Below are 14,558 nucleotides of genomic sequence, written 5' to 3'. Positions count from 1 at the left end.
TACTCTTGGAGTTGTTGGCGTTAGGAAAGGCATCCAGCTGTAGAAACTTTGCCAGATCAGATTAAGCCTGGTACAGCCTACTGGCTTGCCAGTCCTCAGCCAAACTGCCCAACCCATGCCAGCATGGAAAGTGGACGATAGATAGATAGATACATACATACACACATACATATATATATCAGTGGCGTGCAGTGACTTTTGAGGTTGGTCATGCAATGAATATGGGAGTCAATTGTAGAGTTTAGAGGTTGACCAAAATTCTCTCACGGAATGTGAGCAAATGAGGTTTATATTTCAACACAGATCCCTGGTTGCCGTCAACACATTTCTTCCATTGGTACTGCTGCGCTTGGATCCCATTAGTGAAGATGCTTTCATCCTGCTGGTGAAAAAAGTTATCAACAGCAGATATGACATCATCATTGCGATACTGGTTCCCAGCCATGTGCTTTTCATGTTGGTGAACAGATGATAGTCAGATGGGGCCAGATCAGGAGAATAGGGACGGTGATGAACTAATTCAAAGCTACAGCCATTGAAACTAAGGACGTGTGCTGGAGCAGGTCTTAAAGAAAGAAGATCTCTTTTGTCAGTTTTCCTGGGCGTTTGGTAACTGCCTCAGCATTTTGGCATAGTACACTCCATCAATGATGTGGCCCTTTTGAAGGTATGCCTATTGCATACCCAATAACTGAGGCCATCTCCTTCCCTGCAAGATTTCTAGCATCACTCCTTCACAGTCAGCCTATGAAATTTTCAACCAACCCTCATACTTATTGGTTGAGCTGAATATTTTTAAGAAATTGTTTAATTAAGAGAACCAAATTAGTTTCGTAACATGGCCATAGTGGTTGCTGTTTTAATGTGGTTTTTTCCTATTCCTTCTTTCTTTTGTTTATTTTTTGGACGCTTTTGTATTCACTCTGATGAAGCTCCAAGTTCTAGTCTGAATATCCTATGAAGATGAAGAATATTATTTTCGCAATTCTTTTGTAGGCACTGACTGACATCGGAAGCATAAACGGCTGTAGGTTCTCAGGATCCAGCCAGCTGTCTGCACTTTGTCACCATCTTGGTAATGTGCACTTGGAAAGAGGTATCATCACTCATGTTGATACCCAGGTCCTGCACTGATTTAGGTTTTGGAACTGTAATCTCCTGTGGGCCAGTGTATCCTGTGAGTGCTACGCTCAGTTTTGGGTGCTGGTAGCACAGCGCTTGGAACTTTCCATTATTAAACTGCATATTATTGTCCTCAGCCCATCTGTAAATTGAGTCCAACTCCTGCTGCAGATGTGCAATACTGTAATGTAATCACTTTCCAAGTTTTCCAGCTATACTGAGATCATGCAGTTTGTGGCATATCACACCATGATCAACTTTATCAAAAGCTTTTGCAAAATCAAGGTATATTGTGTTCACATTTGAGTTGTCAAGTAACTGCTTCAACATCCAGTCATAGTGTTGTAAGAGCTGGGTCAAGCAGCTCCTACCTGGTTGAAAACCATGCTGGGTATCACTCAGTAAGTCATTTTCTTCAAGGAAAGCAATTAGTTTCCCTCTGACTATTCATTCCATGACTGTGCAGATGTGTGAGGTCAGAGAGATAGACCAATAATTTTTGGCATCTGCTCTGCTTCCTCCTTTATGGATTGGGCATACTATTTCCTCCTTCAGTTTGTCTGGCAGCTTGCCATTTCCAAGAAAGTTCTGGAAGAGAATCTGTAGTGGTTTCGACAGGGCACATTTGCATGATTTGAGGAGGACTGCTGGGAAACCATCAGGGCCAGCAGTTGAGCCTGCGTCCACCTCATCTATGGCTAGTATTATATCTTCTTCCCCAATGTTGATGTAATTCATCATAACTGCCTCACTGGTTATAAGGGAGGTGGCAAAGAAATCCACCAGTTCGTTCATGTGTTTGTGTTCCAATGGGGTGATAAAGACACTTTTGGACTGGTCATTCAGTACTTCACTGATCTTGGTTGGGTTATCTGTGAGGGAGTCATCCTTCTGGAAGAGGGGCCCTATTTTGCAGAGTACTGAGGCTGTTCCTTTGGCATAATGAAAGGATTTGGGGTTTGATTTAATGTTTTCTATAACCCAGGCTTCTTTGTTTGCTCTCTCCCTCGCATAGGATTGTTGCAGCCTTTTTTCGATCTCCATCAGTGTTGTTTTTAGGCGAGACCTTCCGCTACTTTTGGGATGTTGGTTGAGACGATTTGCAACCTTCGTCCGTCGTCTCATGAGGATCTTCCTCTCCCTTGGAATCTTGGTCCTATTCTTTTTGATCTTGTGCTCTGGGACATATTTCTGGCATGTGGCTTGCACAGAAGACATGAAACATTCTAGTTTCATGTCAATGTCTGGTGTGGAGAGACATTTCAGCCAGTCCTCTCTGAGGATCTCTTTTTGGATCGATTTCCAATCTGTTTTGTGGAAGTTCAGATTGGAGAGATTTCGGGTGCTTCCTTTATGCTGTATGTCTCTGGTTACTTTCGGCCCAAACATAGACAGCTCTATTATGTTGTGATCCGAAACTAATGTCAGCGTCACTTTCACATCATGAACGATGTCCATATTGTTTGTGAAGCCAAGATCCAATATACTATTTGCCCTGGTTGGTCTGAGCACAACTTGCTTCATGAATAGGGCATTGAGGAGGTTGAGCATGGACACCACCTGTACTTATTTGCAATGAGTCATTCCTGAGAGCATGAGGCCTTTGGGCCATTTGATACTGGTGAAGTTAAAATTACCCATAAGAAACACGCTCACGTGATGTTCCAGTTTCATGAGGGTTTCTTTTATTCTTGTGAGGCACTCTTCAAACTTTCCCATGTGGTTTCAAGCTTCTGGAGGATGGAGGGGGCATGTGTATTGCATATGACTATATTGTGTTGTCTTATGTATACAATTAGAGTATCACATACCGAATTTGAGTATGACAGTAAGACCTGGGGTGTGAGGTCCTCACAGATGTATACAGCAAATCTACTATGGCTCCTTTCCCTGCTATCTGTTCATAGTACAGTATATTTTGGTACATGTACTTCTGCATCCTTTATATAAGGCCTCAGATGAGTTTCTACGAGTGCTATGCATAGGGCTTGATTGCATGCACTAAGGCCTCCCAGAAAAAAGATTTTGCTTTTGTTGTTGTGATGCAACAATCCTCCAATATTTAGTAAAAATATTGGCGTAACGACTGTGCAGGCATTAGGGGAGACCATCCCATGTCTGTTGATTGTGGTGGTCTTGTGCAGTGGTGGACAAGGTTCCGTGTTTGCGCTTGATGTAGCCAGGTCAGCTGCTACACAAGCTTTTGTGCCATGCATAGAAAAGACTCTCGCTCAGCTGCTGCTTTTCATATAACATCTGAAGAGCACTCTGCATGTGCATACTTTCTCTTTGGAGATGATTGGTGCCTTTCCTCAGGGAAGTATTTCTCCTTAATGACCCTGCAGTTTTGGTAGGGTCTCAGGTGAGCAAACCGACAGTTTGTACCCTCTTCCCCATACCAATATTTACCTTGCAGGTAAAATATTCATCTCCTTGTCTTCACTCCATTGTGGATTCCATTGTAGCATGCAAGAGAGCAGACTATGTTGGTTTGGACATGTGATGCATATGAATGAGGACAGCTGCATAAAGAAGTGCTGATCATTGAAAGTGGATGGTACCCGTGGAAGAGGAAGATCCAGGAAGACATGGAATTAAGTGGTAAGGACTGATTTCAGAAAGTTGGACCTCACAGAGGAAATGACCATGGACCAAGATGCCTGGCAATATGAAGTTCTTGAGAAGACCTGCCGTTATCAGCATAACTGTGTTCTAAAAGCGCTGTGTGTCCCACCCACACTTAAGAAAAATTCTCACATAGCTTCCCAACGTGGGCGATATCACCCACTGGTGGGTGATTTCAACTTAGAGGTGGGAGATGGACGAATTTCTAGAAAATGGAGAGCAATTTGAGATTTTGGTGGGCAATGTGAACATTTTGTGGGTGATAAAGAATTTTTAGAAATTAAGTCTGCATTTACTTATATCTAGGCCTGCCTAGAATAAGGATGCACTTTTATCGATTTGACTACTCGCATGAGACATCCCTTTGTATTAAAAAAGTGGACTTGTTTATCCATCAAATATTTTTGTCATACAGTCATTGAGATGGATGTCATGTGTGCTAAAAATAGCAGCCAAATAGGCCTATGCTTTAAATCACACTCCACCACAATTTTTTTTTTGGGGGGGGGGCATAATCATATGAAGTCCCACATATAGAATTTAAATTCACAAAAATTTTCTGAAAACTCAGAAAAATAAAAAAAAAGTTATGGGGGGGTTATAAGTTGTGCGTAATTCTGTGGTTTCATATCAAAACACAAGTGCTATTTTCAGGATGTTGACAAAATGTGTAGTCATGCACAAAATGACTGCTTTGAAATTGTTTTTCTTGACTGGATGAAAATGATCAAACTTTAAACCTCTATGACTTTTTTAAAAAACATTTTTCTGGAAAAAGTTGAATAACTCCAGCAATTTAGCTTGGAGAGGTATATTAATGTACCAAATTAAAAAATTTTTGATAAACTTTAATTTTTGAAATGCTGGCAGCCAAACAAACTAGATCCATATTTGCTCCAGTAAAGACGTGTCATCTAACTCTGCTCTATCGACTTCTCTTTGGGAATACCACACTGCCTTTCTGATGCCATCTGTAGAAATTCATTTTCACATCTTCACTTTACTGATGCCTCCAGTCAAAGAAATTTGTCAGCAGTAGAGTAGTGATTATTTATTGTTTGGATTTATTCCCTCTCCTCAGAACTGTCAATAACCAATGTGGCTTCCTTGCCATCAGACATTGACCAATGAAGCAATGAAACCTTCACGCTTGAAGTATCACTTTGATGCAAAGCATTCTAACAAGAAGGACAAACTGTTGTCATACTTTTTGCAACTGAGCTCCTCTTTCAAAAAACAAATACAAACATTCAGCACGCTACTCCAGGAAATTAGTAAACTGGAGAATGACGGGGTGATTGCATCGTCTTGTTGCTACGTCTGGGAAGTCTCACACAATTGGAGAAACATTACTTCGCCCGATTATTGAAGAGGTTTTGTCAACCGTTATGAACCAAAAACCCAATAACATTATGAAAATCCCATTTGGTAATAACATGATTTCTCGACACATCAATTAAATGGCCAACAATGTCAATCAGCTCATTAATATCCTCCAGCATTCTGAATATACTATACAAGTGGATGAGTCAATGTTTGATGATGTTTGATATTTCAGCAAAGACCTTCAACCTTGTGAGGAAATTATGTCCACAGAGAAATTGCTGCTTGATTCAAATGGTGCAACATTTTTCACACTCTCAAGTCTTTCCTTTTTTAACATAACATCCCTCTCAGTAATATTCTTGCCTTTGCGTCTGATGGAGCTCCTTTGATGATAGGAAGATACAGAGATTTTTCATCTCTTCTAAAATGTGAAATTCCTCACCAGATACTAACTGTTCACTGCCCAGCACACCGGCAGCATTTAGTGGCAAAAAATATGAACGGTAGATTGAATGATGCGCTACAGTTAGTCATCAAGACTGTGAACAAATTCCTTGTTTGATTGAATTTTCCATCAACTCTGTCTGAGAAATGATGAGGACTACACTAAACTCTTAGACCATGCTGAAGTGCAGTGGCTGTCAAAAGGAAACTGTTTTACGCTTTGTTGAACTGTTTCATATATCTTTTTCTTTGAAGCTACTCCACTATCTGCTTCATTGATGGCTGCAAGATGTGATATCTTTTTTCTTTGTGATATATATTCACAAAATTGAATGATTTGAATAAGTTATTGCAAGGAAACAGAAAAACTCTCGTTGATTGTAAATCATTTATCACTACCTTCATTTCGAAATTGGTGATTCTTAAGACTAACATTTCAAAACATCAATTCCTCCAATTTCCACAATTTGATTCTTTGAAAGATGAATCGGTTGATGAGGATTTAACTTCATATTGAAACTATTTACAATCATTGCATGATGACATGGTGGAGCGATTGCAAGATGTTACTGCACTGAATATTCCAAATTGGTATAGCAACCCATTTGAGGTTGATGCAGTCAATTGCGAGGACAATGTTCAGGAGGAATTGATGGAGTTACAAAATGACAATGACGCCACAATGCGATATTGTCATAATGGCAAAGAAGGTTTGTGGTACCATCAGGGGATATTGAATTCCTACCCAAATCTGTGGAAACCATTACTTTTGCTTGCCTTCCCTACCTCATACCCGGTTGAATCTGGTTTTAACCATGTTGGAACTTTACTTTCCCATAAAAGGACTGGTCTGGATGTGACACAACGAGGAGACTCGCAGCTAAAGTTGACAAGTTTGAAACCGAATGTACCTGCACTAGCTGCATTGCACCAGACACACGGTTCTCATTAAAAAGTTGTATTCTTTTCCTTTATAATACAATCATTAATTATTTTAGCATCAGTAGTTCTGATCAATGGTTCATTTGAGGAAAATGAAAATCAGTGTAAAAGAAAGCACAAGTTCCCAGAAGTTAATCTGTCTGCATAATATAGAGTTAACGTTAGAATTTTATTGACACTAATGGCAAAATTAAACCCACAATAAGGAATAAACAACCGCATACTTAGTCCAAACAGCACTAATAAATTTTGGTGGGGTAAGATTGGCAGTTAGCCATGCATGTAACTTTGTCTTCACTATACTTCTGATATTTATCCAAGTGAAAGGCCATCAATTGAGCTGATACAGTTTGGCGCGAGTATCATCATTGCAATGTTATTATCAGGATGTAAAGTGCAGAAGATTATACCTCAAAGTGTGTCATCTGACATTGACAGTTCTATCAATCCACTGCTCTGAATTGATATGTTAACATATTTGATAGCATACAAAATGCACTTCTTAACCAAAAAAGAAAGTCTCAAAAAAATCACCTTAGATCTTATATGTGAAGTCAGCTCTCATCTGAGCTATTACAAGCTTTAAAAAAGTGGCAAGCTGGCAGAATCATTAGCACACTGGCAAAATGTTTAGCATCATTTCTGCCAATTTTACATTCAGAGTTCAAATACTGCTGAGGTCAACTTTGCCTTTTATCATTTCAGAGTGGATAAACTATATTACCTGTCAAGTGCTGGGGTCAACATAATCAACCACTTCCAAAAATGCACAAAAAAACTTATCTTTACCTGAATATGCACTGCTGAAATTAAGGTGTGTTAATTAAGAGCAATGGTGAAAGAAATGTGTGGTGTGAAGCTGTTTGATAAGAGGAAGACTGAGGACTTGATGGGTTGGAGGAATCACTCCATTCACTGGCAAGGGTGAATGGAGTGCAATGGTATAGACATGTGTTGAGGAGGGATGAGGAGCATGTTCTGAAAAGGGTGCTAGAGTTTGAGGTAAATGGACTGCGAAAGAGAGGTAGACAGAGAAAAACGTGGAGGGGAGGTGGAAGAGGAGATTGGGAGGGTTGGCTTGAGAAGGGAGGATGCCCAAAACAGGGAAAGATGGTGAGATGCTACGGCATTGAGGTAGATCCAGCTACCACCATTGAGGACAAAACCCAGATTTAAAATACTAGATGATGATAATGAAATTAAGGTGCTTCTAATATGCCAGTGCATCTTTTATGCCATCAGAAATAGTAATTTTTTTTTTATCAAACCTGAAAGGATGGAAAGTAAAGCTGATCTCTGAGATTTGAAGTCAGGGCATAACAAAATACCACGAGGTAATCTAATCTAATGCTCTGACAATGCTGTTTCTTCACCTCTTTTTTGCAGAGCCACACTTGAATAACAATGTTTTCTGTGATAGAAACGAAACCAAGCAGGTGAGGGTGGAGCAGTCAATTGACACAGATTTTGGGAGGAGTATTGGATTAGGTGTCCTATATGTCACGGGGAAAGGAAGAGATTATGGAAAAATGTGGAAAAATCTTTTTAAAATTCAGAATCATAATTATCATAGAGGAACCAACTATCTTTTACATATTTCAATCGTTGGACAGTGGCCATGATGAGACACGGCCTTCAAGGATTTAGCCGAACACTTCCACACTAGTATTCACTTTTTATATCTGGTAGTTCTATTGGCCTATTTTGTCAAAACGTTAAGTGGGTGTAAACAAACCAACACATGTTAAGCTGTGATGAAACGAAAACAGACACAAAACAAGACACACACATATATATATACGACGGGCTTCTACACAACTTCCGCCTATCAAATCCACTCACAAAGCCCAAGACTTTAGTAGACATAAAAGACACTTGGTCAAGATGCCGTGCAGTGGGACGAACCTGAAATCATGTGGTTGCAAAGAGAGCTTCATAACCACACGACCATACCTGCTAAAACGTTTTTTTGATGAAAGAAGAAACTTTTTCTTCTACATGATGTATGGGGCAGCTTAATCCAAAAACCTACCAAATTCTTGACAGGTATATGTTTTACAAATATAACCCTTGGAGGATGAAAGACAAGTTCAACCGCAACGTAATTTGAACTCAGAATGCAGAGAGACGTCAGGAATTTGGGGTTGAATTCAACCAACTTACTCGTTTCACTTCCCTAACAACAATAATAATTCGTGGAGACATGGCCAGTTGATCATACTGACTCCAATACATGGCTGGTACTTTATTGATTCTGGAAGGCTGAAAGACCAAGTTGGCCTGAACGAGATTTGAACTCAGAACGTAAGGGTTGTAACTAAACACCGACTTTGCTATTCCGTTGACCCCTTACAACATTAATACGCCTACACAACTTTGCGAAAGAGCAAAGCATATGGTGTTCATGTCACTGAACAGCCGGCCATTCACCTTCCATTCATATTGGTTTCAAATTGTGGCACACAGCCAGTCATTTCAAGGAAGTGGGTAAATCGATCACATCGGTCCCTGTGCTCAACTCTCATCTATTTTATCGATATCCAGTATCGAAGGACAAAGTCGACCTCGGCGGAATTTGAACTCAGAACGTAAAGACAAGCAAAATGCTTCCAGACATTTTGCCCGGCACAGTAACGATTCTTCCAGCTCACTACTTACCTTCCATTCCTATTAACACAAATACGAACTCGAAATGGATCCCAATATACTAGAAATAGCAGTCAAATCTCCCTCATTTGACACACTACCATCTTTAACAAAGGGAAATCACAAATTTGATAATGTAGGCCTAGGATACACAATGCCTGAAACGAAAATACGGGACGACACACTATGTCTGAAAAGAAAATATGAGAAGAACATCTAAGTTGGATAGAGTCGGGGCTGACCTGGAACTAAATAACAACAACAACACTAACTATAATAGTATTTAGCAATTTTCACTTACCTGATACTTGGCTGCAAATTCGGATAAGGCCTGAATTTTGTGAGAACAAGTAAGCGGGGATGTGGCTCCTATTGTTTTTGTCCGGTTTGAAATCAACCCGATATATCTTGGCGCTTTCATTCGGGTTAACGAGGACCACGTTGAAGATGTTGCCGTGACTGTTATTGTAAGTATTCAAGGCCTGTTCATCATAGCTATAGTATTCCCAGAAATTGCTACCCAGCGGTATCATCATGAAAAGAGAGGCGACGCCACCCAACACAACAGAAGTGACGGAGACTAAAAACAGAGGGTTGGCCATGGCTGGATGTAGCCGTAGCCATTACACTGCTGGGCGAAATGGAGAAAGACGACGAATCATGAACGATGGAGAAACGGAATTAAAAGTGTTATGAACTGCTGCTGCTTTTGGCAATTATTTGCGTTCTTGTTTAGGAAAACAGGTGCGCGTACGTATGAGTGTCTGGTGGTTTTATTTGGTCAACCATGCATTCCCTCCACCGAACCTCTGTCAATGAACTGTGGTGAATTTTTTACAGGTTTTGGATGTTTCAGTTGCCCTGGATGCAATAAATAAATAAACAAGAAATAAATTATCCGAAAAGAGAAACAACGAAAGAAAGAATCCGTGTCCTTGTGTGTGTTAATGTACATGAATATGTGTCTATGTACAAACATGTATAAGTACGCAACTTATGCGCTTCTTATTTATATAGAATAACGATAGATTGGATTGAATAGCAAGTATGTGTGTGTGGCAATAGATACGTGAGTGTTAACAGCAATATGTATAAAAATGTAAAAAAATAATAATAGTAAAGGCTAAGAATATGTGTATCGATAAATATATCTATTGCGTGTGTAAGTACAAATGTGATTTGGTATATAAAGTATTTGGTATGTTTAAGTGTGTGTGTGTCAGAAGAGAGTAAACAGGTTTGTTGCGCGAAGCTTGGATGAACAAAACAAACGTAAACGAGTTGAAAGTGATTGAGTGATGACGACGTCGAGGATGAGGTAAGGAGGAAGTAATGAGAGAGAGAGGAGAGGAGAGATAAAGGAGAGAGGGAGAGAAGCAGGAAGTAACAGAAGAGGAGTTCAAGAAGACAGGTGAAAGTGCATGAGAAGAGAGAGAGAGAGAGAGAGAGAGAATGGAAAAGGTCGGAAGAGAGTAAAAAGAGAAATATATAGATAGGTGGAAGAGAATGAGAAGAGAGAGTGAAAAATAGAAGAAGAGTATATGAGGATGGAGAAATTAGGGAAGGTCGTAAGTAGAAAGAGAAGTACAGATAGGTGAAAGTTTGTGAGAAGAGAGAGAGAGAGAGAGAGATTGGAAGGAAAATGTCGAGATAAAAAACGAAGAGGTAGAAATTGTGCAAAGAAAAGTAAAAGAGTGTGTAGAGGGAGTGAAAATGAAAGAATTGATTGGTAACGGAGAGCTGGAGATGAATTGAAAAGCGAAACGTTGTTAAGGTGTGAGGGATGAGTAAAGAAGGAAACTGATAAAGCCTGGAAGAAAATTACAAAATGACTGAGAAAGGATGAGATTATATAGTGTAACAGGTAATGACAGATATAGGGAAAGTAAAATATAGATATAGTGACAGAAGAAAGAGAGAGAGAGAGGAGAAGAGAAATGAAATACAAAATAGAGAAGACTATAGAGAGTAAAACAAATCTGAAAAGAAATACAATGAAAGACAGAGATAGAGAGGGGAAAAATAAGATTGCGTGGGGGGGGGAGTAATAATAAAAATACACACACACACACACACACACACACACACACACACATATGTTGGTTTGTTGATGCAAACGGGGAAATAGAATTCAAAATATGAGTCTATGTATTGATAAGTACCAATGACCGAAACTCTCGGGCCTTGAGTCACTCTGTAAATTCTGCCAATTATTAATCGAAAAAAGGTACAGAATATAATAGAAATGGTGGGGGTAAATGCGTATACAAGCAGGTTAAAAGAGAAGAAAGAGGGGTAATAGAAAGAGATTAAGGGAACGAGAGAATGAAGAAATATGATAGTATAGGGGTAAAAGGGATACATAAAAGTGACAAGATAGAGAACTGGTAGTGGAATATGTCGAGTTTACGAAAAGGGAGGAGAATAAATGAGTAAAAACAAGTGATAGAAGTGAAAGACCGAGTGAGGGAGTCAGTGGATGAGTAGATGAGAGAGTGAGTGATTGAGTGAATGAGTAGGTGAGTGAGTGAATGGGTGAGTGAGTCGTTGAGTGAGTTGGTGAGAAAGAGAAGGAAGGTTGAAGTGGACTGGGAATGAGCTTGAGTGATGAGTTGCTATGGAAGCACTCCGTCGGTTACGACGATGAGGGTTCCGGTTGATCCGAATCAACGGAACAGCCTGCTCGTGAAATTAACGTGTAAGTGGCTGAGCACTCCACAAACACGTGCACCCTTAACGTAGTTCTCTGGGATATTCAGTGTGACACAGGGAGTGACAAGGCCGGCCTTGAAATACAGGTACAACAGAAACAGGAAGTAAGAGTGAGAGAAAGTTGTGGTGAAAGAGTACAGCAGAGATCACCACCATTCCCTGCCGGAGCCTCGTGGAGCTTTTAGGTGTTTTCGCTCAATAAACACTCACAACGCCCGGTCTGGTAATCGAAACCGCGATCCTATGACCGCGAGTCCGCTGCCCTAACCACTGGGCCATTGCGCCTTCACGATGAGTTGCTAATAGAGTGATCAACAGAGGACAAGACAGAAGGGAATAAGAAGAGCATATTTTTTTGGCAAACTCGAGGGCTAACCTGGGCGACAAATACTGAACTTAGGACTGCAACACAATGGAGTATCACAGATGTTTCTCAAGGTTAGATTTACTATGGGGCAATTGCATTTTCTCTCATGTCGCTGTTGTAAATATAAAAAAAAAGATATTGCTTACTGCTGTTTATTTATCTTTTATCTTGTTTCAGTCATTGGACTGCGACCGTACTGGTGCACCGACTTGAAGGGTTTAATCGAACAAATCGATCCGAGTACTTATTTTAAAATCTAGAATTTATTCTATCGGTCTCTTTTGCCGAAACCGATAAGTTACGGGGACGTAAATAAACCAACACCGGTTGTCAAGTAGTGTGGGAACATACACCCCACACTGATGTATATGTAGCCGAATATGTCTGTGATAGATAGATAGATAGATAAATAGATAGATAGATAGATAGATAGATAGATAGATAGATAGATAGATAGATAGATAGATAGATAGATAGATAGGTAGGTAGGTAGGTAGGTAGGTAGGTAGGTAGGTAGGTAGGTAGACAGATTGATAGAAAGACAGAGAGATAGATAGACATAGATAGATAGATAGATAGATAGATAGATAGATAGATAGATAGATAGATAGATAGATAGATACGACGGGCTTTCAGCCTCCGTCCACAAAGCCACTCTCGAAACCCTGGTCGACCTGAGGATACAATAAAAGACAGTGGAGGCGCAATGGCCCAGTGTTTAGGGCAGCGGACTCGCGGTCATAGGATCGCGGTTTCGATTCCCAGACCGGGCGTTGTGAGTGTTTATTGAGCGAAAACACCTAAAGCTCCACGAGGCTCCGGCAGGGGATGGTGGTGATCCCTGCTGTACTCTTTCACCACAACTTCCTCTCACTCTTACTTCCTGTTTCTGTTGTACCTGTATTTCAAAGGGCCGGCCTTGTCACGCTGAATATCCCCGAGAACTATGTTAAGGGTACACGTGTCTGTGGAGTGCTCAGCCACTTACACGTTAATTTCACGAGCAGGCTGTTCCGTTGATTCGGATCAACCGGAACCCTCATCGTCGTAACCGACGGAGTGCTTCCTACCTACAATAAAAGACACTTGAACAGTTGCCAAAAATGTATATGCACCTCAGGAAAGGAAAAATCTGTATAAATATTTAACTTGTATAAGTTAAACTTGTATTTGACTTGTATCTATAAATATAGATACCTCTTTCGATGTTTTATCAAATTGCGATAATACTGTATAATTGCAATGATACGGAATTAAAATACTTATACAAATTTTTCCTTTCTTGAAGTATGTATATGTTTTTGGTGGGCTGTGTGTGTGTGTGTGTCCCCAGCGTTACTCGACAACTGGTGTCAGTGTGTTTACGTTCCCGTAACTTAGCGGATCGGCGAACGATTAACAGACTTTAAAAAAAACATGTAGTCGAATAAAAATTCAAGGCGGTGTCCCAGCATGTCCGTACTCCAATGCCATATATATATATATATATATATATATCTTTGTATATATGCATATGTATGTATATAATAGCTGACGTACCCGGGAAAGCGGGGCTTATCCCTTGGTTCCGTTCTCATAATCGTTTCGCTAATCCAATAACAACAATACAGAGTATGTAGCCCTTAAAACGGTTTTTGTGCATTTACTCTTTTTATTTTGGAATAATTAGACCATTTTTTTCCAGAACGTTGAATACAACATAGACAAAAAGCAAATACGCAAAATTTTCTTATTCCAGTTCAAGCTAGGCCGAAAAGCTGCTGAAACAGCTCGCGATACCAACGATGCGTTTGGCTCAGGAACCACTAATGAACGTACAGCACAATGGTGGTTCAAGAAATTTCGTAGCGGTGACGAGAGTCTTGAAAGATGATAAGCGTAGTGGTCGGCTATCGGATGTTGACAACGATCAACCAAGAGTCTTAGTTGAAGCCAATTCATGCACAACTGTTCGAGAGCATGCTTCTGAATTAGACGTAACGTATACGACATTTTCCAACCACTCGAAAGAGATTGGAAAAACAAAAAATACTTGAGAAATGGGTGCCGCACGAATTGAACGACAACCAAAAGAAGAAAAAACGTCGTTTTGAAATGTCGTCTTCCCTTCTTTCTCGACCGGATGAAAAGTGGATTCTTTAAGACAACCGGCGACACTCAGCTGAGTGGTTGGACGCCAACGAAGCTCCACGGCACTTCGCGAAGCCAAAGTTGCACTGAAAGAAAAGTCATGGTGACTGTTTGATGGTCTGCGGTCGGTCTCATCCATCACAGCTTTTTGGATCCAGGCGAAACCATTACGGCGGAATCGTGTGGTACAATGTCGGCTTCTTGAGCAGACAGCCATGCCTATTGAGGTGGGAACGGCGGCAAA

The 14,558-nt window shown here is 40.3% G+C and overlaps 1 protein-coding gene across 1 annotated transcript in view; it reads right to left on the bottom strand.

Annotated features, from left to right (window-relative positions):
- The window catches only part of LOC115211124, a 108,498-nt gene extending 98,004 nt beyond the window's left edge, over positions 1-10,494 (bottom strand). The window contains exon 1 of the mRNA XM_029780060.2: positions 9,407-10,494. Coding sequence (XP_029635920.1) covers positions 9,407-9,707 — 301 coding nt within the window. The 5' untranslated portion in view covers positions 9,708-10,494. The remainder of the gene's footprint in view (positions 1-9,406) is intronic.
- Between the last annotated feature and the right edge of the window lie 4,064 nt (positions 10,495-14,558).

This window comes from Octopus sinensis, linkage group LG4, assembly GCF_006345805.1.
Source record: "Octopus sinensis linkage group LG4, ASM634580v1, whole genome shotgun sequence".
Lineage (NCBI taxonomy): Eukaryota > Metazoa > Mollusca > Cephalopoda > Octopoda > Octopodidae > Octopus > Octopus sinensis.
Note: the sequence above shows the minus strand (reverse complement) of the source record. Positions and strands in the feature narration are given on the sequence as shown.